The following is a 24,854-nucleotide window of genomic DNA, read 5'->3' on the forward strand; positions in this document are numbered from 1 at the left end:
TAGATCTGGCCCACAGGGCCGCCCTGGAAACAGCGAAGGACCGGCCCGTGGTGCCTCTGCTAGCAAAAACAAAGCTCAGGAGGACCTTGCGCAGCCGTCTGAGACTGTTTTCGGGTGTGACAGCCTTCTGCCAGCGAAAATAGAGTGTGGGGGTGGGTGGGGGCCATGACTGCAGGAAGCTGTTGTGACTGAAAATAGGGCTCACGGGAGCCACATATACCACCACCCCTGAGCTCCATTTTCTCTGGCAGAGGGCTGCAGGAGGCCATCATGGCCAATAATGGAGCTTGGGAGCCCATTTTCCCTAGCAAAGTGCTCAAACTGCCACAGGCATCCCCGATATGAGTGATGTCAAATGGCCACACCCATCCCAGCCATGCCCCCCCACCCAAGGTCAAACACAATCCTGATGCATCCCTCAATGAAATTGAGTTTGATTCACCCTGGCCTAGAACCAGTGGCAAACAGCATATTCTGCCTCCAAGACCTAAATATCAGCCAAAAGCATTCCCCCAGGAATGGAATGGAAAGTCTCAGTCAGAAGCATCAACCACTGAACTTGAGAAAGGAAGTGATTCACTGTTGCCCCAAGGACAATTCACAATGACCTGGGATCCCTTTTCATGGCTGCTTGGCTCTAGGAAAGAGCCTAAGTGGGATATTGGATGCTGGTATCTACAGTACCTATGTTACTCAGTGCTATTATAATATTAAATATTATTTTGCTGTGTTAATCTTCTGGGGTTCTTTTTCTATATATACCACTATGAAACATTGGGAGTTGAGCAGCATAGAACTGCTAGTAAGTAAGTAAATAAATGAATATTTTAAAAAGTGGTTAGTCTCTGATTTTATGGGACACACACACACACGCTAATTTTCTCACTCAATAAAACTTCCATCATGAATGAAGCAGAGGAATCAAGCATCTCATGGAAAAGAAAATGTGTATGTCAGCCCAACCCACCCATGGTGACTCCAGGTGGCTTGCAGAAATAAAAACCCAAACTCAATAAATCTCTACCTCATCCCACCCCACCTGACCCCACCCCCCGTGACAACAAGCAAATCAACCACTTGATGGGCTCCATTTCATCCTGAGATCTCCAGGCTCCCTGGCAAAATCATGTCTTCAGGACCTTTTCAAACAGAGTCAAAGGGTGGTGGTGGTGTCAATCTTAATTCCACAAGGATGATGTTACACAGGGAGAGAGCCACCATGGAGAAGGCCCTTTTTCCGTGACCCGTCAAAAGCGCGAACGTCATAAGCGCGCCGACAACACCGCGGCGCTAAAACCGCGATGTCAAAAGCGCGCCGACACCAGCGCGCCGACACCAGCGCGCCGACAGAAGCGCAATTTAATTTAAGGTAAGATTTACAGTTAGGTTTAGGATTAGGTTTAGGGTTAGGTTTAGGGTTGCGTTACAGCGCGCTTCTGTCGGCGCACTTTTGTCGGCGCGCTTTAGGGCTAATTAGTCGCTCATTCATCGCGCGGTTTTCTCACCGCGCTTTAGACACCGCGGTTTAGTCAGGCGCGCTTTTGTTGTGCGCGCATTTGTGGTGGAACCCCTTTTTCTTGGTCATACTAGATGGGCCTTCTTAAGAGAGGGGATCTATAACATATCCTCCTCCCTGCTCTGGTGGTTGGGCAGATATAATAAGGGATGGTCCTTCAAATAATCTGACCCCAGGCTACATGATATTGGCCATCTTTTGAAAATAACACAAGAGATTATTTCACTAGGACTCTCTTCCCACAACTCAGAATGCAGTACCAAGATATTCGTCACCATAGACCTGAGTCCAGTCTACCACTTTTCATGTCTTGGTAGGGATATCTGTCCCCTGTTCCTCCAACAAAGAAGTTTTCCTAATTTGGCATACACTTACCTGTTGGCACAGAGAGGGGCGACAAAGGACGTGAGAGGGTAGGCGAAGGTGTTCCAACCACTAGGCTCTTCCTGTTGCTTCGACAGCTGCAAAAGCAGGACAAATAATATTATGCCAGGGACAAGATTTCATAGGCAGCAAGTATCACCCAGATCTTCGGGGTGGGAAAAATTCAGAATATTATGGGCGTTAATGATATATTCTTAACTACCAAGGATAATGGAAAAGGGAATGAAAGTTTAAATAGTTACTGGCTGGGGAATTTTGGGTTGAAGTTGAAGTCCACACACCTTAAAGTTGCTGAGGTTGAGAAACAATGATCCAAAGATCATGGCCATGATGAATGAAACACATGCAAATTAATGGAACACTTCAATGCAAGAGCCGCTTTTTCAGTCAACTGAACAAAAAGTTATGATCCTGGCACCAGGGTCCCTGTTCCATTTGTTGAAAGAAAATTAAATGGGAAGTGTGTCGACACAGACCATTGCCTAGAACAGGGGTGTCAAATTCAAGGCCTGTGGGCCGGATCTGGCCTGCAGGATGCTTAGAGATGGCCCATAGGGCCACCGTGGAAATAGTGAAGGACTGACCCATGGTGCCTCCGCTAACAAAAACAAAGCTTGGAGGGCCATGCGCGGTCCACCCAGGCTGTTTTCAGCCCCAACGGCCTCCTGCAACCCTCTGCCAGGGAAAGTGGAGCATGTGTCTGTCTCTGTGTGTGCATGCATGCAACTGCAGAAGGCCATTGTGGATGAAAATGGGGCCTGGAGGAACCGTGTGTACCCTCCAACTCCGTTTTCAATGGCAGAGAGCTGCAGGAGGCCATCGTGGCCAAAAACGGGGCCCAGAGGAGCCGCATACACACACCCCCGAGCTCCATTTTCTCAGGCAGAGGGCTACAGGAGGCTGTAGCTCAAATAGAGCTCGGGAGCCTGTTTTTCCTGGCAGAGTATTCAGGCCACCACAGATGCCCCCCTCCCCGCCTGACATGAGTGACGTCAACCTGGCCGCTCTCACCCTGGCCATGCCCCCCCAATGTCAAGCATCACCCTGATGCGTCCCTCAATGAAATTGAGTTTGACCACCACCACCCCGGCCTAGAACCAGTGGCAGACAGCACATTCTGCCACCAAGACTTAAATATCAGCCAAAAGCATTCCCCCAGGAATGGAATGGAAAGTCTCAGTCAGAAGCATCAGCCACTGAACTTGAGAAAGGAAGTGATTCACTGTTGCCCTAAGCACAATCCACAATGACCTGGGATCCTTTTTCATGACTGCTTGGCAAGATCAGGGAATAAGGAAAATGGGAGCGTCCAGCCAGGAGGAAACAGACAGCAGAACAGGGCAAAGCCAATTTGCTGACCTGGATCAGCAACTGGTCATCATTAGAGAGGAAAATAAAGGCTGTCACTGCTGGACACAGAATGTATCCCCATCCAACAGCAAATGTAATAGCCAGAAGAAAAATGGGAAACAGAGGCATCATGGGGGGAAAAAAGTTTTTTTTAAAAAAAAGCAGAGATGAAGCGATCAAACCATGCACAAGTAAAAAAAAGGGAGAGATCTTTAACTGTGCAGTTGTGGCCACCATCTTGAATTTTTTTTTAAAAAAAATCCTAAAATACCCTTGAAATCCACGCATCTTAAAGTTGCCAGGTTGGAGAAACACTGGCTTAGCTTTTTTTATTTTAAATAATTGTACAATCATTTCCCCCCCACCCCACTCAAAAAAAAAGAACCAACTTTCAAGCGAATATATTGATACGAGAAAAATACACAGGGAGGAATCATACCGTTGTTATAATGATTTTAATTGCACAGGGGCCAATCCCATTATTGCTAGTTAATTGTGTGATTCATAAAGTCTAGTTTGTTTCTTGCCAGCTGTGGCCCATTTCTTTAGATGAGAACCAATGTTTTCATGGTATTGACCTAAGTACAGTATGCCATTTAGCCATGTTTTAGGTATTTCGCATATATACACCATACACTACACACAATACACATACACAACCCCTGAGATATTGGAAGACTGCTATGATGTCTCCCCTAGTCCTTCTTTCTATTAAACTAGATACCCAGTTCTGCAAACATATGAAGAACGGTTGCAGGAACTGGGTATGTTTAGTTTAATAGAAAGAAGGACTAGAGGAGACATGATAGCAGTCTTCCAATATCTCAGGAGTTGCCACAAAGAAGAGGGAGTCAAGCTATTCTCCAGGGCACCTGAGGGCAGGACAAGAAGCAATGATTGGTGGAAACTAATCAAGGAGAGAAGCAACTTAGAACTGAGGAGAAATTTCCTGACTGTTAGAACAATTAATCAGTGGAACAGCTTGCCTCCAGAAGTTGTGAATGCTCCAATACTGGAAGTTTTTAAGAAGATGTTGGATATCCATTTGTCTGAAGTGGTCTAGGATTTCCTGCTTGGCAAGGGGTTGGACTAGAAGACCTCCAAGGTCCCTTCCAACTCTGCTATTGTATTGTATTGCATTGCATTATAAGCCTGCTCAGTCTTACTAATCAGTCTTTGTGTTTATGAAATTAGCTTCCCATTTTTGATTCATGATTACAGTAAAAGTGTGACAGAGTGCATGCCATGAGAAGATGAGATTTCCCCAGGAGCAGGTTAGACCAGTGTTTCTCAACCTTGGCAACTTGAAGACGTCTGGACTTCAACTCCCAGAATTCCCCAGCCAGCGAATGCTGGCTGGGGAATTCTGGGAGTTGAAGTCCAGGCATCTTCAAGTTGCCAAGGTTGAGAATCACTGGGTTAGACATAGCTATAAGAGGAACCTCAACCTTCACTCAACCTCATGTCCTATCAGACTCCATTTTATATTTTTATTTACCAGAGTTTGAAACAGTCCATCTTTCTCACAGAGGGACCCTTATAGCGTTCAATAAAATATGAAAACATAAAAAAACAATATGTCTATGGAGATTCTTAATCATCCAGGTCATGGTTGTCTCAAAGGACAACTCTTAGATGAGAAGCGAAACATCTTTAGAGAAAAAGCAGAAAGTCCAGTTGCCTCTTGAAAAAAGCACCTTTGGGATAAAAACAATATATAAAACTTAAAATTTAAGAAGAGGCAAGGATTATTTTTTAAAAACGCTAAAAATTCATTAAAAGGCGAGGTTCAGGGACGCTAATCAGTCTCACGACTGCGTGGTCTTCTGTTCTCTCCAAACAACCGCAAAGAGCCATGATTTCACTCCCTTCCAGAAAGTCAGGAGAGTGGGACCCTGTGTCACCTTGGGGTGGGGGGGATGTTCCAGAGAGCAGAGGCGAATAGCAGAGAAGACCCTCTTTCCTTGACCCCACCTGTTGTGGCCCGCCAGTGTCGAAGGCAGAGAGGGGGCCAGAGCCCTACGCCCGTTATCAGCTGCCTTCAGAGTCAGACATCAGTGAGGCAGACAAACAGCTGGAGCCTGTTCCCAGTGTGCGCATGCACAGAGTTGCCAGATGAAGGGAACAGCTAAAGAACAGGGGTCGACTTGGGAGTAAAGCCACAGGTGGACGATGAATGGCCCCTCCCAGAGGAAATAAAAGAGGAGCGAAAGGGGAGTGGAGTTTGCAGGAGACAATTAGTTCGATTAATTGTTTCTTGACTCTCGGAGACTCCTTGCTAAGTTTTGTAGATATCGGTCTGGCAGCTTCATGCTGTTGGGAAACCTAGGTCAGAACACCACCAGTCTGAGTTCTGGACATATCATTCCTGCCTGACCAGGTGGGATGGATCGATGTAATGGGAAAAAAACAGTACTCAAGGTAGACTGGCCCTATCCCGTGTACAGCTTTAAAGATTATAATTAATATCTTGAATTCAACGCAGAAGCAAACTGGCACCCAATGCAGCTCGAGCAGAAAAGTTATTAAATGCACCATTCTTTGAGAGCCCAAGATTGTGTTTGCACCCACATTCTGTTACCAGCTAAACCTTCCAGATATTTTTCAAGGAGAAACCCATATAGAGCCCATTGCAATAATTCAAAGGGGAGATAACCCAAACAGGAGATACATGGAGGACAATGGGAGTTATAACTGAAAATACAAGACATGTTAGAAAATGGCCTGGGTTTTCAAAGCTCTGAGTTTAATTCTCATCAATAGAAGATAATATTTGTGTCTCAAGGTTGAACGGTGCAGTTCTTGGTTGTTTTTAATTATCATTATTTTCCATGTTTAAAAGCCAGCCCGGCTGGTAAAAGCATCTTTCTGCCTGAATTGCTAGAGCTGTTGCTAATCAGACCAGATCATACTGGTCTATGCACGCCACGGCAGCTTCCGGCCTGCCTGCACTCCACACTGCATCTGTGATTCCCTCCACCAATTCAATAGAAGGGGGCTTTTTCTGTACAAACCCCTTTCGTTAGCTCTGTTAAAGCCGACTTTAAATGCTGTGGGCCGTAAACAGCTGCATTCCACAGCTGCAAAGAGCAATTTTAGGGAGTAAAAGGCCATCATTTTTGTGTCACGCGTGACCTGGGCTCATTAAAAGTCAGTCCAGAGAAAAGCACACACCAAACCTTGAAGGAATCACTCCACAACTCAGGGTTGGATCAAACAGCACTGCAAAATTGACAGTGGGAACTGGAAAATGCCCACTCAACATTCAAACTCTGCTCCTGTGAAATGTAGATGCAACTAAACCAATTACATAACAGGAACAGGCAGATCTTGCAGAGACGATTACAGATACGAAGATTACGGATGACGTTTTAGATGGGAAGAATGTTCTCAGATACAGTGGGAGAAGCAGAATTGAGGTTGCTTTATAAAAGACCGCTTAGCTGCCTCCCCGAAAAGCACATTTTGACAACAGGAAGTGGCGACTTTCTTCCTGTGCGTTGCAATCTCTTTAATCACAAAGACATAATTCCAAGCATGATGGTTATTAAAGATGCAACAGGCAAAAAGGGATTTAATGAATTCCTCTTCCACAGGGGTGGCAGGCAGAAGAAGAAAGGAGAGCTAGTCCATTGAAAAATATATGAACAATGAGGGTGCAGAAATAAAATGGGGATTGATGAAGCAATTAAGTAAATAAATGTACCATCTCTGTGAAATCGCCTTGAAGAAATATAAAAGCGTTTGCACCATTTTTTTTTGTTTAGCAAAAGACATGTGATACCTAGTCAGTAATTCATGGAAACTGCAACGAATGAAATGGGCACATTGTTGTGAAGGTTGCAAAATGGTCATGTAACCCACTCAATTTTACGACCTTTTTTGCAGTGGCCGTTAAGTGAATCCAGTGGTCATAAGACAGTCGTTTAAATAAACCCATTGTATCAAACTTCCAATTTTCAGCAAAACCATCATATAATTCAGTCATACGACCACGTGAAGCCACAAACAGCCATAAATGTGGCCATGTTGCTGAATGCCTATAATGTGGTCACATGACCGACTGTTGAAACTTCAGAACTGGATTGTAACTTGTTTTCGGGTACGCTGTAAATTCCGATGGTTGCTACGCAACCGATCATAAGTCAAGGACTACCTGTATAATACTTTAAGACTGACAGACAAGCAATTCGGAATAAACAGCACATCATTCATTCATGAAATTCATGAAATTCACTGCCCTGAAAAGCAGTTAGTTTATAGATAGCTTTGAAAGGGTAGATTAAATCACAGAACTTCCATATTATTGAAAAGCACTCTATCCCTGAGTTTTAGCAACTAGGAGAATACCACTGTAGAATACCTGGTTCCTTTCTGTCCATTTTGGGTGACTGTTCTAAGAGGCAGATAAGAAGGACATTGAGAAGAACAGAACCTTTTAAAGCTCAAACCCACACAGGTCTCAAAATCCTTCCAAAAACTTAGACAAATGGTATTCACATAAATTTTAGTCCTGAAAGCTATGAAACTACCAGGTTCAGAAGAACTAGTAAAATGAGTGCTCTAAGTAGGTCTGGCTATAAAGCCTCTCTTGGAGGCATCCAGAGGGATCTGGCAGGTTGACAGTGTTGGAAACAGTTTTTGTGCGCACAGAGCCCAACCTCATTTGTTTGTTTATTTAATAGACTTATATGGCTGCTGCCCATTCCGGCTGCTCACAACAGCAATAAAACAAAACAATAAAAGGAATAAAAGCAAAAATCTGGCACCTCACCTACCCTTCTCTAATGCTCCCAACGAAACTATCACCTCACTCTGTCCCAATGCTTGAAAAGAACCAGCTCTTTAGATCCTTCCAGAAGATTTGGGTGTGTGTGTGTGTTAAATCGTAGAGGAAGGACACTCCAAGGGCAAGGACTGCTATGGAAGAAGCAGGTTTCCTAGGGTTCTGCTAGATGGCAATGTTTAAGGGGGAGAAATCCTGGAATGCACCCATAATTCTCAACCTGGTGTGATAGGCAGAGTTTCAAAGATGATCTTATCCCATGCCATGTCAGGTGTTAAAGGGGAAAACCAGCACCCTGAATTGCAACTGGAAGCCAATGTAGTTCACAAACAGCAGTGTAATATGGATGAAACAAGGGACACCCAACACTGCATTCCATGCACCATTCTAGACTAGTTATAATTTCATGAGCAACCCTATCTAGGGTTTATTGTAGTAGACTAGGCAGGAAGTGATCGAGGCATGATTGATCATGAATAAGGCCTCTTGGTCCAGGAATGTATAACCGGCATGTAAGATAGATGCAAAGCCCTGTCCCCAGACATGGTGGTCTCCTGCTTCTTGAGCAGAAGCTGCAAGCCCAGGTGACCCTTCAGACTGTGCAGTAGTGCATGTCAGAGATACAGTGGTGGGTTCTGTGCAGCATGCGCATGCGTCTTAGCACCTCTATGAGTCTCCGCTCCAGCCACTCAGTGGGGTGTCGTGCAGGCGCTGTATGCGTGCGTGTAAGCGTTGAAGACTTAAAGACTGGTAAGGAACTCGGGTGGGCCCTCCGAAGCACCATACCGGAACGGTATCCGATGCTCCGGGCAGGCTCCAGTACCCCCGTACTGGGGCATACCACCTGCAACCCATCACTGCAGAGATAACACATCACTAGAACTTGAGAGAGGACTAAAAACCCAAGAGGTTGGTTGAGTCAGAGCTGGTTCCTCCCCATTCAGACCCTCACAACCTCTAGGCACTGGGTCAGCATCACAACAGCATCACCTGCTTGGTCAAGGCTGGAGATAACTGAGTATCAGGAGCATACTGACCATACCACACCCTGTATTGTTAAATGGCCTCACCCAGCAGTTTCACCTACAAGTTAAAGAGCAGCAGCAAGAGATAGGAGCCTGGGGCACCCCACACTGCAGAGACTTCTCATCCCCCTCCCCATAACCTACCCTGCATGACTGTCATGGAGAAAGAAGGGAACCAACGGAAGACAATGTTTCCCAACCCCCAGAACTACAGTCCAGAAGGATACCGTGGGGGATGGTGCTAAAGATCCAGAAGGGATGGAGCAGTCAAAGTTCAGTCGGGGCTGGGAGCAAGGCAGATTGCCGGATTTTTATCCTAAATCTCTAGGCTCCTTTCACCGCCTGGTATCCAAATGAGATCAAGTGACCTCAAATGGCCCGGCCTGGGACCAGCCATTCACACCGAGGCAAGCCTGCATCACAGACGCTGAATATGGGCTGTAGCTCATATCCTAATCTGGATATCCCCAGCAGCAGCAGCAGCAGCAGCAGCAGCAGCAGCAACAAAAGATGCGGGGCGGGGGGAAGGGAGAAAGAGAAGTTCCTCTCGCGGCCAATCCTCCCGGGAAGCAGAAAAGTGGCGCGGGCGCAGCCCCGGCGGCCCTGGCGACTCTCAAAAGAGCGGCGCTTCCGAAAGATACCGGAGCCTTCCCCCAAACCACCGAGGCTTCATTTGCTGCTCCCCCCCCCCACTCCCCGAAACCAAACTCCCCGCTCCGCAAACGGCCGTCCTCCAAAGCCTGGCTACTTCCCTCTCCGAGACAGTCCCGTTCGATGCGTAATTGCGCACGGAAAGCAAAAGCTTTGCTGGGGAGGTTGCCGGGGGGTGGGGTGGACCAAGGCTATTGTTAGGCGCGCTTCTTTCCTTCCCTTTATCTCCCTTCCTACCTCTTGGAGCGCCGAAAGAGGGTGCCCGCCAAAGTTTCCCAGCAACTCAGATCGGACATCGCTCCCCGGCCAACTCACTCCCAGTCAATGGGAAACGACCGGCCAGCGGCCCACCGGGTCCTCTTCGCCGCCGTCTCCGAGGTCCGCCCGTCTTGCAGCCGGGGAGGGACTCTGCAGCGCCCCCTTTCGATCTTTGCAAAGCTCCTTTTTCTTCCGTGTGGCCCCTCTGTCCCAGCAGCGGAGAGAATGCGCGGTGGCGCTTTCCAAAGAACGGCCAATTTGAAAGAAAGGTTAAGTTGGACTGGCATTCGTGGAAAAAGCACGGGGCTCCTTGGGAGGAGGAGAGGTGGCCCGTGCACGGTTTCCTTTTGGTACTGGAGCCTCCTTCTCATTTATGAAAGCCAGTGGAGGATTAAGGCTCACCGGTGCCCTAAACCCTGACCAATCTTGGTGCCCACTCTCCTTTGTATATACTGTACAAATCTTCATTGGTTTCTTCTTCTTCTCAACTTTGTAGTGCCCGCTTGGGCTCGGTGCCCTAAGCATGTGCCTAGTCTGCTTAATGGTTAATACACCATTGATGAAAACTAGAAACTTGTAGTTTCCATTGAGAATTTAATTATGTCTTACGATGCCATCAACATTGGAGTTCTGGCCACTCCACACAAGGCTGGAATGTGAATGGCCTGAAATCCTGTCGCATGTTTTGCAGCAAAACTAAACTTTAAATCCAAGGGTCCCTGGGCGCTGAAATACACAAAGCCTCCTGTCTGATCAGCCTTGGGCCTCCAGCATTGGGGGTCACCTAAAGGCCAGCCAGCTGTAACAGCCCCTCTCCCACTGTTGCTCCCTGGCAGTTGGTATTCAAAGAATGCAGCTTGCCAAGAAGCAGCTATCCAAACTAATGGCCATACAGGCTGTATTAAATTGTCTAGCCTAGTCATTTAAATTGATACCCTTTGGCAGTATGGCAGAGCCCTCTACACAGTTTAATTCTATTTTGTGCAAAGAAATAGATCCTTTTAGGAGTCCCAAATCTATCATTCAATTTAGTGGATAAACTTAATATTATGAAATGTAGGCCAAAAAAAAAAAAAAAAGCTTAATTCCATATCCCAGGCCATGCGTCATTTAATCTCTATCTCCTGTTATTTAAGCTCCAAACCAGAAACCGTTATATATATATTTTCCTTTGAGAGAGTTGCTGTAGCCCTCTGCTCACTTTGAACAGGTTTGAACAAGTCTGATCACCTCATCAGTACTGCAAGCTTTAGTATCCTGAATCATCATCTCCTATTTAAGATAGTCTTGAAGAAATTTGACCCAACAATGAAACCCTCAATAGGGTAAAATGTAGGTCCCACCCCAAATATTCTTGCAGAAATAGACATGATTAGATTAAGTGGTGGTGGTGGTATCAGGTTTATCAATGGGGGGGTTTGTTTACAGCTGGATGAAAACATTTTGAAATGCACTTTCTAAAGTCCATACCAAACTTAACATCTGACAAAATAGGCTATTGACACAGACATGGATTAATTTACAGAATAGGGGAGAATAACAACATGCTCTTACTTACATATATCTATTAGATATGCTAATCCAAAATTCTTTTTATTCCACTGAATAGCCAGAGGTCTTTAAAAGCCCCAAAGCCTTCCTTCATGTCAGACAGACATACTTGGTCCAGGATAACTAGGATATTCCAATTATTCATCAGCCACAAATAAATATCTCCTTTCTTGTTCATTGATCCAATTCCTTTTAAAGCTATTTAAGCCGACACCATGATCACATCATGTGCTTGTAATTGCAAATACGTTATGTCTGACCTCGTTCCGCTGTCAATTCAATTCAAGACTAAAATTGACTAATAAAAAGACTTAAGAAAAATTGCAAATCAAATAATGAACAATAAGCCTGGTTTTTCCTCAACTTATGACTGGGTCACTTAAGGACCATTCAATGTTGCAATGGACCCCCTCCCCCAAGCTACTTGCAACCCAGTGCCAGAGTTCCAACAGCTGCACACACCCCTGTAGTCACATAACCACATTATGGGGACTTGGCAGCTGGCTCACCTATATACAGTTGAGCATTTTGCAGTCAAGTAAGTGCAATTCACTACACCTTTTTCTGTCTTTTTTGCTTGGTTTAGGAATATATTGATTTGCTTAATGACCATGACATTCCCTTAATAACCACTGCATTCATTTAACAACTTTGCTTAATGGGAACTGCAAAAAAAAAGGGGGGGGGGTCGGATCTGATCACATGGGCATCTCAATTTGCAACCATCATGGAAATTCCAGGATCCTTAAGAGTCTTAAATGAAGGATGATCTGAAAGGAAACTGCATCAGCAAAAACAGAGGAAAAAACCCATAACCATTCAGTTTTGCTAAGGTGGGAAAACCTAAGACTTCTGGAGCTTTGAAAAGAAGAGAAATAAAAAAGAAGGTGATGTCAAAACAGGCGAGGGATGGTGAACAAAGCAACCCAAACGATATGTTATAACCAGGGGTGGGTTTCAACCGGTTCGCGGCGGTCCCTGCGATCCGGTTGGTCGCCGAACCCGGAAGTAAGTAACTTCCGGGAAAAGCGAAGGCCCTCCCTGCGCCCGCGCGCCCGCTCCTTACCCAGTTTTGCCAAATTCTGCGCTTCCACGCATGCGCAGGACGCATACAGCGCCTGCGCGATCCTCCAGGAGCAGCTGGAGCATCGCACAGACGCTAGTACGCATGCGCGTGCCGCGCGCGTGCACACGTGCACCGCGCACATGCGCGAGGACGCCGCCGGCCTCGTTCCAACCGAACCGGTTGGAACGGGGCGAGAAAATCACCCCTGGTTATAACCCTGTAAATGGAATGACAAATGTATAAGATCGATGAATGTAGAAAAGAATAATAACTACCGTATTTTTCAGAGTATAAGACGCACCGGAGTATAAGACGCATCAAGATTTTGAAGGAAATTTTTTTTAAAGGTTTTGCACTCTGCAGACCTCCCAAAAATGGCCCGTTTTGTTTTGCAAAAATGGGCCATTTTTTGTCAAAATAAAAAAGAGCACGCATAGCCTTTACGAGGTTTATACAGTGCTCCTGGGGGGGGGGGGGAACGGGACAAAAATGAGCAAAAAACAGCCCGTTCTTTGCTCATTTTTGCCCTCCCCAGGCCCCAGGAGCACTCTGGAAGCCTTCTAAAGGCCATGCATGGGCAATTTTGCAAAGGGGGCGGGTTTGGGGAGGCCAAAAATGCTGTATTCAGTGTATAAGACGCACCCAGATTTTCACCCTCTTTTTTGAGGGGAAAAGGTGCGTCTTATACTCCGAAAAATATACCTATAATTGTATATAGAGAACAATAATTGTGTACCTATAATTGTATATAGAGAACAAAAAATAAAAATAACTTTTTTAAAAAAGAAAAGAGGAGAAATAAGTCAGCTTTAAACTTCAGTGTGCCAGTGGCACCTGATGAAATTGAATTCTGAATGTCCTCCAGAAATTTACACCCTAGAATGGGGAAATGGGATTTCAGCTTGCATGGATCCAATCGATCCGATCTGAATCCAGGCCAGCCTGCCTTCCCAAACATCCTGCCTGCCTCTCTTGTGTGCAACAGCCACCAAAAAGGCAAAGCTTTAACCCTCTCAGCTTGAGGCTCCAGCAGCCAAGGGCAACGCACACAGTGGCAGAGGGTCAAAAGAGATAGCAAGCAATCAGGCAGAAGTGGGCAAAGGCTCTCTCTCCAGAGCAGTGGCTGCCTGCCTGAGCTGGGGACGACAATGCACAGCACACAGGCACCAATATCCTCCCCTGCAGGAAATCATGTGTCTCCCGGTGGACTTCCTCTTGCTCTCTCTCTCTCGTTCATGGCAATGAAGTTGTCTTTAGAACAACAGCTCTACACAGTCTGCAGGCCAGGCTGTTGCTATCCTCTTCATAAGCTGCTGCGTAACAGATCAGGTTGGTATGAGAAAAAAAAACGATACAGTACCAAACTGGAATTGAACCACTTCCTTACTTTTGTGAAATGCCAGTCTTCGTTTCCTGGCCAAGGCTGATGAAACCTCCTCAGGGGGGGCTTCAGCAAGCCGCCTCCATTTGGATTTCTTTCCTTAGCTACTAGCTGGTGGATTTGGTGGCCAAGAATAAGCTGGCTTTCTTATTTTTTATTTAAGTATGAAAAATGCTAACACTCCACACCGAGATAAGCCAAAGAAGAAATCAAAGAAAGTGGGTTTCTGTAATCTCCTAAACTACTAATATAAATCATTTTCTCCGGTCTTCCTTTTCGGATCTAACTCTATTTATATAATACTTACAGTTAATGTGATTTTTTTACATAGTTTTATATGTGGTTTTACCGTTTGTTATACATCACACCACACCTTCAGTGAGCCACCAGTGAGATGGGCAGATATATACATACATACATACATACATACATACATACATACATAATATAATATAATATAATATAATATAATATAATATAATATAATATAATATAATATAATATAATATAATATAATATAATATAATATAATATAATTAATATAATATAATATAATATAATATAATATAATATAATATAATATAATATAATATAATATAATATAATATAATATAATATAATATAATATAATATAATATATTTAGTGTCACAACCCCTGGTATGCTCCAATTATGGGAGTCAGCTAATTGCTTCCATTCTCTGTCCATCGGCTCGTCACAAGAGACCATCCAGACAGAAAGCCCAATATTTTACTGTTGCCTTTGTTACATTTTATATATATATATATATATATATATATATATATATATATATATATATATATATATATATATATATATATATATATATATATATATATATATATATATATATATATATATATATATATATATATATATATATATATATATATATATATATATATATATATATATATATATATATATATTTAGATTTTATTTAGCATTTATAGGCCGCCCTTTTCCCTGAGGGGACTCAGGGCGGCTTACAATAGTAGGGGAAGGGGAGTGAAAGACAAAATACGGAAAAAAAAAATGTGAGATAACTAAAAGGTACTAAAACACAACATTCACTCAGCATTCGGGAGGGGCAAGAAAATTTATCCCCAGGCCTGACGGGCTAGCCAGATCTTGAGGGCTGTGCGGAAGGCCTGGACTGTGGTCAGGGTACGAATCTCCACGGGGAGATTGTTCCATAGCGTCGGAGCAGCAACTGAGAAGGCTCTCCTCCGGGTGGTCGCCAGTCGGCACTGACTGGCGGATGGAATACGGAGGAGGCCCGCTCTATGCGATCTGATGGGACGCAGGGAGGTTATTGGCAGGAGGCGGTCTCTCAGATAGTCAGATCCACTACCATGGAGCGCTTTATGGGTGGTAAGTAAGACCTTGAATTGCACCCGGAGATCTACAGGCAGCCAGCGCAGCTCGCGGAGGATAGGTGTTATGTGGGCGAACCGAGGTGCGCCCACAATCACTCGCGCGGCCGCGTTCTGTACTAGCTGAAGTCTCCGGGTGCTCTTCAAGGGCAGCCCCATGTAGAGCACATTGCAGTATTCCAGCTTAGAGATCACAAGGGCTCGAGTGACTGTCGTGAGAGCCTCCCGATTCAGGTAGGGCCGCAACTGGCGCACCAGGCGAACCTGGGCAAATGCCCCCCTGGTCACAGCTGATAGATGGTGATCAAAACTCAGCTGTGGATCCAGGAGGACTCCCAAGTTGCGGACCCTATCTGAGGGGTATAAGTTTTGTCCCCCCAGCCTGATTGATGGTACGGTGGTCAAATTATTGGGAGGAAAACACAACAGCCACTCGGTCTTGTCTGGGTTGAGCACCAGTTTGTTTGCTCTCATCCAGTCTTTAACAGCTTCCAGACCCTGGTTCATCACGTCCACCGCTTCATTGAGTTGGCACGGGGCGGACAGATACAATTGTGTATCGTCCGCATATTGGTGATACTTTATCCCGTGCCTCCGAATGATCTCGCCCAGCGGTTTCATGTATATGTTAAATAGGAGGGGGGACAAGACCGACCCCTGTGGCACCCCATATGTTAGGGGCCTCGGGGACGATCTCTGCCCACCCACCAACACCGACTGCGACCTGTCCAAGATGTAGGAGGAGAACCACTGCAAAACAGTGCCGCCCACTCCCACCTCCCGCAGTCGTCGCAGAAGGATACCATGGTCGATGGTATCGAAAGCCGCTGAGAGGTCAAGGAGAACTAGGATGGACGCAAAGCCTCCATCCCTAGCTCTCCAGAGATCATCGGTCAATGCGACCAAAGCGGTTTCTGTGCTGTAACCTGGTCTGAAGCCGGACTGGAAGGGGTCAAGATAGTTTGCTTCCTCCAAGGTACGCTGAAGCTGGAGGGCAACCACTTTCTCAACAACCTTCCCCACAAAGGGAAGGTTGGAGACTGGACGGTAGTTATTAAGAACAGCTGGATCCAAAGACGGTTTCTTCAGAAGGGGTCTCACCACCGCTGCCTTAAGCTCGGTGGGGAAGTGCCCCTCCCGAAGAGATGCAACAACAACCGCTTGGATCCAGCCTCGTGTCACCTCACTGCTGTTGGCAACCAGCCAGGAGGGACACGGGTCCAGTACACAAGTGGAGGTACTCACAGCTCGCATAGCCTTGTCCACATCCCCAGAGGCAACTTCCTGAAACTCAACCCAGAGGTGGTTTGCCAAGTCTTTCCTGTGTCTCAGCTGGCTCTGCAAGGGTGGAGTCCAGGTCCGCTCGAAACCGGGCAACTTTGTCCGCCAAGAACTGAACATACTCCTCAGCCTTACCCTGTAAGGGGTCCCCCGTCTCCCTCCTATTTAGGAGGGAGCGGGTTATCCTAAACAGGGCGGCTGGGCGGGACTCGGCGGACGCTACCAAGGAGGCAATGTGTGTTCTTTTTGCCGATCTTAAAGCTCGAGTATACTCCTTGGTGCATGCTGTTACAAGTGCCCGGTTCAATTCGGACCTGTCTGATCTCCACAAGTGCTCTAGGCGTCTCCTCCGGCGCTTTATCTCCCGGAGCTCCTCGGTGAACCAAGGAGGCCTCCGGGGGCCGCTGACCCGGAGGGGCCGTAGTGGCGCAATCCGGTTTAGAGACCCCGAAGCTGCCGAGTGCCAGGCAGCGACAAGGGTCTCCACCGAACTGTGGGCGAGAGTATCTGGAATAACCCCAAGTTCCGTCTGGAACCTAACAGGGTCCATCAGTCGCTTGGGGCGGAACCACCTGGTCGGTTCCTCCTCCCTACGGTGGGGGTTTGGCCTCCGGAAGTCTAGCCTCAGTAGGCAGTGGTCTGACCACGACAGGGGTATGATCTCATTACCCCTCAGACCAAGATCATAACTCCACTGCTCCGAGAGGAATACGAGGTCGAGCGTGTGACCCGCTGAGTGGGTTGGGCCTCGAATTACCTGAGTCAAGCCCATGGCTGTCATGGAAGCCATGAACTCCTGCGCTCCATCAGAGCGTTCACCGAGCGAAGGCAGGTTGAAATCCCCCAGCACCATAAGTCTAGGGAACTCAACCGCCAGCTCGGCTACTGACTCGAGAAGCGAGGAGAGGGCTGTTGCAACGCAGTTGGGAGGCAGGTACGTAAGCAACAAACCCACTTGACCCATGAGGTCCAGCTTCACCAGCAGGGACTCACACCCGACAAGCTCCGGAGCAGGGATCCTACGAGGTACTAATGACTCCCGGGCTACTATAGCCACACCGCCACCCCTTCCCTGGGCCCTCGGCTGATGCAGCACCTGAAATCCATCTGGGCACATCTCTACGAGGGGGACTCCTCCCTCCGTGCCCCGCCATGTTTCAGTAATACATGCCAGGTCTGCGCCCTCATCAATTATCAAGTCCCGGATGAGGGGGGCCTTATGAACCACAGACCTGGCATTTAGAGACAGCAGCCTGAGACCAGGGTCCTGATTACTCGCGCCATCTGACCTTGGAGTGGGACTCCTAGGGCCGGAAGGAGGGATCTCTGTAATATAGCGAACCCTCCTTCCCCAATGATGGCCTGCCCTAAAGTCCCCGCCATATCTGCCTCTCCCTGTTATGACCGCAATGCTCCGACCCTCTCCCGTGGATATGGCCCCCACCCCAATGGCCCCCAAATATATATATTTGATTGTATGTATGTATAATAGCAAAAAGCTGATCTGAGCATGATTTGAACTTTAGGTCAGCTACCTTACATTTTGTGAAGATCACAAGCTGGTGTTAAGTGCCAGGGAAATCGGAAGATCCTGGCAGTTCAATTGGGTATGAAGATTCATTGCAAGTTTAAGTTCTCTAAAAGAATCTGAGCTACTAACAGTCCAAGTAAATTGGTGTTAGATAAGAGTCAAAGGAATTCAAGGTGGGCTGGACTTAGACCCCTTGTGAGTCTTGTGACTGATGACGTGTTTGACATCATTAGTTGGGTTCCGTCTGGTCATGTCCCACACCAGATTTAGTTTATCTTCTTTTTGTGGGGTGGGAATGAAAGTTGACAGACTACACATTATGCTAAGCCATGTTTTTTTTTAACTGAACTACAATTGACGGGGTTCATTGAACATGAAAAGGGGCATACAGCCTTCCTTGGGGCCAAGTACTATTCTTAATGCAGGTAGTCCTCGACTTAACAATCATTTAGTAATCATTTGAAATTTTAATGGCACTAAAAATAGTTATTTACAATAGGTCCTCACGTTTACAACTATTGCAGCATCCTCGTGGTCGCATTATCAAAATTCAGGCACCAGGCAACCATTGTGTGTTTAGGACACCAGTTTCAGTGTCCCTGAATCATGTGATCGTCATTTGTGACCTTTTCAGCTGGCTTCCAACAAGCAAAGTCAGTGGGGGAAATGAGATTCACTTAATGAATGTGTGATTCTCTTAACAACTATGCCATGGCTTGACAGTCATGGCAAAAAAAAGTCATAAAATCGGTCATGACTCACTTAACCACTGCCTTGCCTAGCAACAGAAATTCTGGTCCCAAATATGGACGTAGGATGAGGAGTATCTGTAGTTCATTTGAATGCGAGGACTATAAATGTTGAGTATTGAAGCTAAGTAGATAGGTTACATATTTCCATACAGGGATGGAGCCAATCTTTCTAGTTTTTTCCCCTCTGGAGGGGGCAAGAATTTTTTCATTGTTGATTTAAGTATGTTAAACAAACTTGCAGGGTTAGAGTGCAATTTTGATATATTTTCCAGCCTGAAAATGGTTGGGAAGTCACGCTGCTGTTTTCTGGCAACTGCAGTCAACAAAGTACAAATAAGGAATTGAAAAAGAGGGTCTGGGGTGCTTGTAAACCACAACAGCTGGGTTCACACAATGCATTAAGCCAGAAGCAAATAAACCAAATTATGACTTGGCAGGATGATATGTAAACCACTTGGAATGTAATGCATTTGCTGTCATTTCCTTCTTGTGGTTTGAATTTGGATACAGCATGATTTGGCTTTCTTTGAGAAGTTTGGCACCACCATTATTTCAAGGAAGACAAACATACACAAGTGGGAATGGTTTGCTCTGATTTCCTGATGAAAAACAGCAAGATGAGTTGTCTCAAAAGGCATTTTGCCTTTTGATGCTTCCTTTCAGCAGCATGTGTGCCAGCAGTCAACTGAACCACTTCTGAGCAAAAAGATTTGGCAATCACTCTTCTCTAAGTGCTGTATTTTAGGGATGGGTAATGTCCAGATTCAATTCCAAAAAGGTGTTTTGCAGCACCAGCACAATACCTGTTTGAGATTGTAAAGTAGACATTTCTTTTCCTGGGAACACATGGCATTTGCAGAGATGGACAAGCAATTCTAGGAAAGGAGGCAGCTGCTTTAAAGAGTTGGAGACAGAGGCTACAGTTGCACTTCAGATACTCCAAAGTACTTTTTCAGAATTATTTCCAAAGCACTGCAGGATGAAAAAACAGCAAGGCAGTCTGTTTGCACTGCCACAATCAATTGTTCCTTGTGAAATATTTAGTTACAGCCTAATTAACCTCTCTTTGCTGAAAGCTTGTATATTCATTTTTATAATATGTATCTTTTAATAGGGTTTTTGGATTTTAACTGATTAACAGAGTTGGAAGGATCATCTAGTCCAACCCCTTGCTCAAGCAGGAGACCCTACACCATTTCTGAAAAAATGGGAGCCCAATCTTTTCTTGAAAGTCTCAAGTGATGAAGCTCCCACAACTTCTGAAGGCAACTTCTGTTCCATTGGTTGAGTATTCTCGCTGTCATAAAGTTCCTCCTTATCTCTAGGTTGAATCTCTCCTTGATCAGTTTCCATCCATTATTCCTTGTATGGTCTTCAGGTGCTTTGGAAAATAGCTTGACCCTCTCTTCTCTGTAGTAGCCCCTCAAATACTGGAACACTCATATATTGGAACAAATATTGGAACAATATATTGGTTGTTTTATTCAATTGTTGTATGCCATGGATGGATGGATGGATGGATGGACGGACGGACGGACGGACAAATAGATAGCCTTAACTGAGAAGTTGAGAAGAGATAAGGATGGCTAACTTGTTAATTATTGCACTGACGTCACAGTTTGGTAAGATGATTCACAGGAGTATCAACATAATTTTCTCTTCTTGACATATATACTGAAAAAAAACTCAGTTTTTTACAAAGTGCACACTATTTTCCATTTCTGAGAAATAACAGACAAGACAAGTTCATTCACAGTGTAACAGACGCTCAGAGAAATATTGTTGCTCATCGATTATCCTGCATATACTACTAGGATATGTCACCATACTGCAGTTGATCTTAGGGCCTCCAATTCCATGGCATTTTACTAGCACTTTTAAAAATAACCTAGCTCTTTATCAAGCTGGCTAAAAGGTAGAGGGAATGGAAAGCTTTGACGTTCCATCACTTTCCACCTCTTATATAAAAAAAGAAAGAGGTGCCACTGGATTCGATCAAGGTGGATTCATCTCCTTTAAAAGTTTCCTGCAGTGGACAGCCAAGGATTTAATGATATAAGGAAATAGGGCACAAATAATGCACAGCTACCTTATAGTTTGTCTCCAAATATTCAATGTTCTTCTCAATAAAGAGAAGAAAACAAGGATGAATAAAAGAACAACTGGATCAGACTCTACAGATTTTGTCTCCAGAAGTTGTGGGTCCTCTAACACTGGAAGTTTTTAAAGAAGAGATTGGACAACCCTTTGTCTGAAATGGAATAGGGTTTCATGCCTGAGCAGAGAGTTGGACTAGAAGAAACTCCAAGATCCCTTCCAACTTTTTTATTCTGCTATTCTGTTATAGATTTATGTAGTGCAGCATTTAGTTCCCTAGTAGGTACTTCCAGGAAGGTGAAAAACAGGACACTGGAAAAAAAATGCTTCAGTCCATGGGAAACTTCTTAAGTTAATAGAATGAAGCCAACTTCCCTCATCAGAAGTAAGGTGGGTGGCTGTTCAGAGCAGTGTTTGTCAACTTGACAACTTTAAGATGCATGGACTTCAATTTCCAGAATTGTCAATTTAACTGGGAATTCTGGGAATTGAAGGCCACACATATTAAAATTGCCAAGGTTGACAAATATTGGTTCAGAGAGAAAACATTTTCAGCTCCACCAGCCTCTCTATGGAACTCCCTCCCCTTTTGGTTGCAGATAGAGGATTTTCTAAATTTTCCCAGGTATTTTCTCTAACATCATCATCATTATTATCATCATTACTATATCCATCCATCCATCCATCCATCCATCCACCCATCCATCCCCTTACTTAATTTATTTAGCCAAATATTCTCCTTCATCCTTTTTTTACAGTGCTTGGACCACCATAATAAGAAATAGAAGAGCATAAAAGCACAGTAAGCTTTTAAAAACTTTAGGGATGCTTTTAATCTTTTAATACATTACAATATATGCTGGATTCTGGATGGCTACTTTGTACTTATTATACATTTTGGATCTTTACTGCTGTTTTTACATGTTTATGGGCAATGTTTCATTATAATAAAGGTTAAAGAAATATCTGGCATTAACAGCTACTGACCAAGCTTTATAGCTTCTTTAGCAACAACAGAACTGCGGTCTGAAATTTCTTCCTTCAGAACATCTTTTCAACTTCCTAAATTAGCCAACAGTTCTGTAATTTTCTTGTGCTCTTTCATCCAGTTATTAATCAGGCTACACTGTGTTTAGTTTGGTTGAAATAGCGAAGATTAAATAGGTCCTGCTACCTTCTATGGCATTACACGATAAGGCACTCTCTGAAATTAATTTACGGTGAATCCACAAATCCTTTATAAACAAATCCATGAAGATGTCAGAAATGCAAGTCAGCTAATGCAGCTAGTGAACTGTTTGATACAGGAAGGAGGGTGAATTGTGGTTCTCAGCAATTATACTGAAACGCTGCCTACATAAGAAATGTTTGCACTTTGCATAGTGATGAGCAAGAGTTACAATACATTTAGGGGGCACAACGGCTCAGCGGTTAAAGACGCTGAGCTTCTCAGAGCTGACAGTCCAGGTTCGAAAACCAGAGCTACATAGAACGGATTTTGCGCCCATTACTTGCCCTAACTCCTGACCAGCTAGCAGCTTGAAAGCATGCAAATGCAAGTAGATTAATAGGTACCACTTCAGTGGGACAGTAACAACATTCAGTGCATCTTTGGTATATAGCCATACCGGCCACATGATCACATATAAAATGTCTTTGGACAATGCTGGCTCCCTTGGCCAAGAAACATGCCCTAGAGTTGGACACAACTGACAAGAAAATACTTTAAATCTGCACCTTCCAGAAGTATGGTACCTCATTTCTATTAATGCTTAGATATCATACTGCCTGAACATTATGGAAAATTAGTCATATAGGGTTGATGAGGTCAAGCATGGCCAAGTAGATGTAGGCAGATCTGAAAAGATGTATCGCTTTCTGCTTTATGTATATCACTGCTTACCACCTGATTTCCCCCCCACCTCACCATCAGGGGTGGGCTGCTGGGAGTTTGCACAACTTTGGGCGATCCTCTAGCTAGGATTCTGCCCAGTTCGGCTAACCCCCAAATGCCACCCCTGGCTGGCCACGCCCACCCCTCCCAGGAGTCTCCAGGTGGCCCGTTCATCATGCCAGGTAAGTGCAGGGCCCACTTGGAGGCTCAGGGAGGGGGGACGGGCCTACCGGAGGTTCCAGAAGTCCAGAAACGGGCTTGTTTCCAGCCTCCGGAGCTCAGGGGAAGCAGTTTTCGCCCTCCTGGAGGCTCAAGGAAAGCCTCCGGAGCCTGGGAAGGGCGAAAAAAAAACACACACACACATTGCTGTGGTGCAGGAGGCTGACTAGGCCATGGCCAACATGGTCACGCCCACCCCTTCCCCTCGTATTCATGTAAATATGTTGTTTTCATTTCATTCCATTCTAGCAAGGGACCCATGTGTCAACCTTCCTAAACCTGAATGTCTAGGGTACAGGATCTAAGCTTGGGTGGAAACATGCTATTACTGTATGAAAAACTACTTGATCAGGGGTTGCCAAATTTGGCAACTTTAAGACTTGTGGCTTTCAACTCCCAGAATTCCCCAGCCAGTCCTCAAGTCTTAAAAAGTTGCCAAGTTTGGAGACCCCTGTACTAAATCAAGCTGGCTATGGAATTCTGGGAGTTGAAGTCCATGCAGCTTAAAGTTATTGAGGTTGAAAAACACTGCATTTAACGACCGTTGATTAACTCTCTGCTTTCTTTCTGGGTACCTGGGAGTATATCCCATGGGACAATTTGTACCACAGTTCACAAATTAACAACCCCAGAGCTTTTATCAGGGAATTACAGATTAACAGAGTTGGAAGGGACCTTGTTGTAGGTCATCTAGTCCAACCCCCCACCCCCACCCAAGCAGGAGACCCTAGACCATTTCTTACAAATGGCAGTCCAACTTCTGAAGACAAGCTGTTCCATTGGTTGATTGTTCTCACTGTCAGAAAGTTCTTCCTTATTTCCAGGGTGAATCTCTACTTGCTCAGTTTCCATCCATTATTCCTTGTCTGGCCTTCAGGTGCCTTGGAAAATAGGTTAACTCCCTCCTCTCTCGGGCAGACCCTCAAATATTGGAAGACTGCTATCATGTCTCCCCTGGTCCTTCTCTTCACTAGACCAGCCATGCCCAGTTCCTGTAACTGTTCTTCATATGTTTCAGCCTCCAGTCCCCTAATCATCTTGGTTGCTCTTCTCTGCACTCTTTCTAGAGTCTCCACATCTTTTTTTATAGTGTGATGATCAATACTGGATGCAGTATTATAGGTGTGAACCTTTTTAAGGCTTTATAGAGTGGTATTAGAACCTCGCTTGATCTTGATTGTATCCCTCTGTTAATACAATTTAGGATTGCATGGCTGCCGCCACACACTATTGGCTCATATTTAGCTGGTTGCCCACTAAGACTCCAAGGTCCCTCTCACACTTACTGCTATTAAGCCTGGTTTCACCCAGTCTGTATGTGTACTTTCGGTTTTTCTTGCCTAAGTGTAAGATTTTACTTTTCTCTACAATGAATTTCATTTTGTTAGTTGTTCCCTCCATGGAGAATGGCACAACTCTCTCTGCAATGGCACAACTCTCTCTGCAATTATCTTTCTGCTATACATGAGAAGGCACTTCCCCAAGGCCACCAACATCATCGAGGTTGACACCATCATGCTAGTGTTGCCAATACCATGTTCATGGATTGAGCCAGCGTTCCCTCCAAAAAACTAACACCAGCCCTTCGCTCCCCCTTTCATTCTTCCCCTAAGCACTTCTTTTTTGCAGCAAGGAAAAGCAAAAAGGGGAAAGTTCAATCAGGTATTGCTGGATGAGGCAGTTCTTCGGGACAACTTGAGCAAACAGTGTGAGAGG

General features: G+C 45.1%; 1 protein-coding gene across 1 annotated transcript in view; it reads right to left on the minus strand.

Moving 5' to 3' along the window:
* Positions 1-24,854, minus strand: part of MAST3 (microtubule associated serine/threonine kinase 3) — a 75,093-nt gene that overhangs the window by 42,886 nt on the left and 7,353 nt on the right. Inside the window, exon 3 of the mRNA XM_087701790.1 lies at positions 1,892-1,977. Within this exon, the coding sequence (XP_087557916.1) occupies positions 1,892-1,977 (86 nt within the window). The remainder of the gene's footprint in view (positions 1-1,891; positions 1,978-24,854) is intronic.

This window comes from Thamnophis sirtalis, unplaced genomic scaffold, assembly GCF_051295495.1.
Source record: "Thamnophis sirtalis isolate CommonGarterSnake01/CBP01778 unplaced genomic scaffold, rThaSir2_p1.2 scaffold_1, whole genome shotgun sequence".
NCBI lineage: Eukaryota > Metazoa > Chordata > Lepidosauria > Squamata > Natricidae > Thamnophis > Thamnophis sirtalis.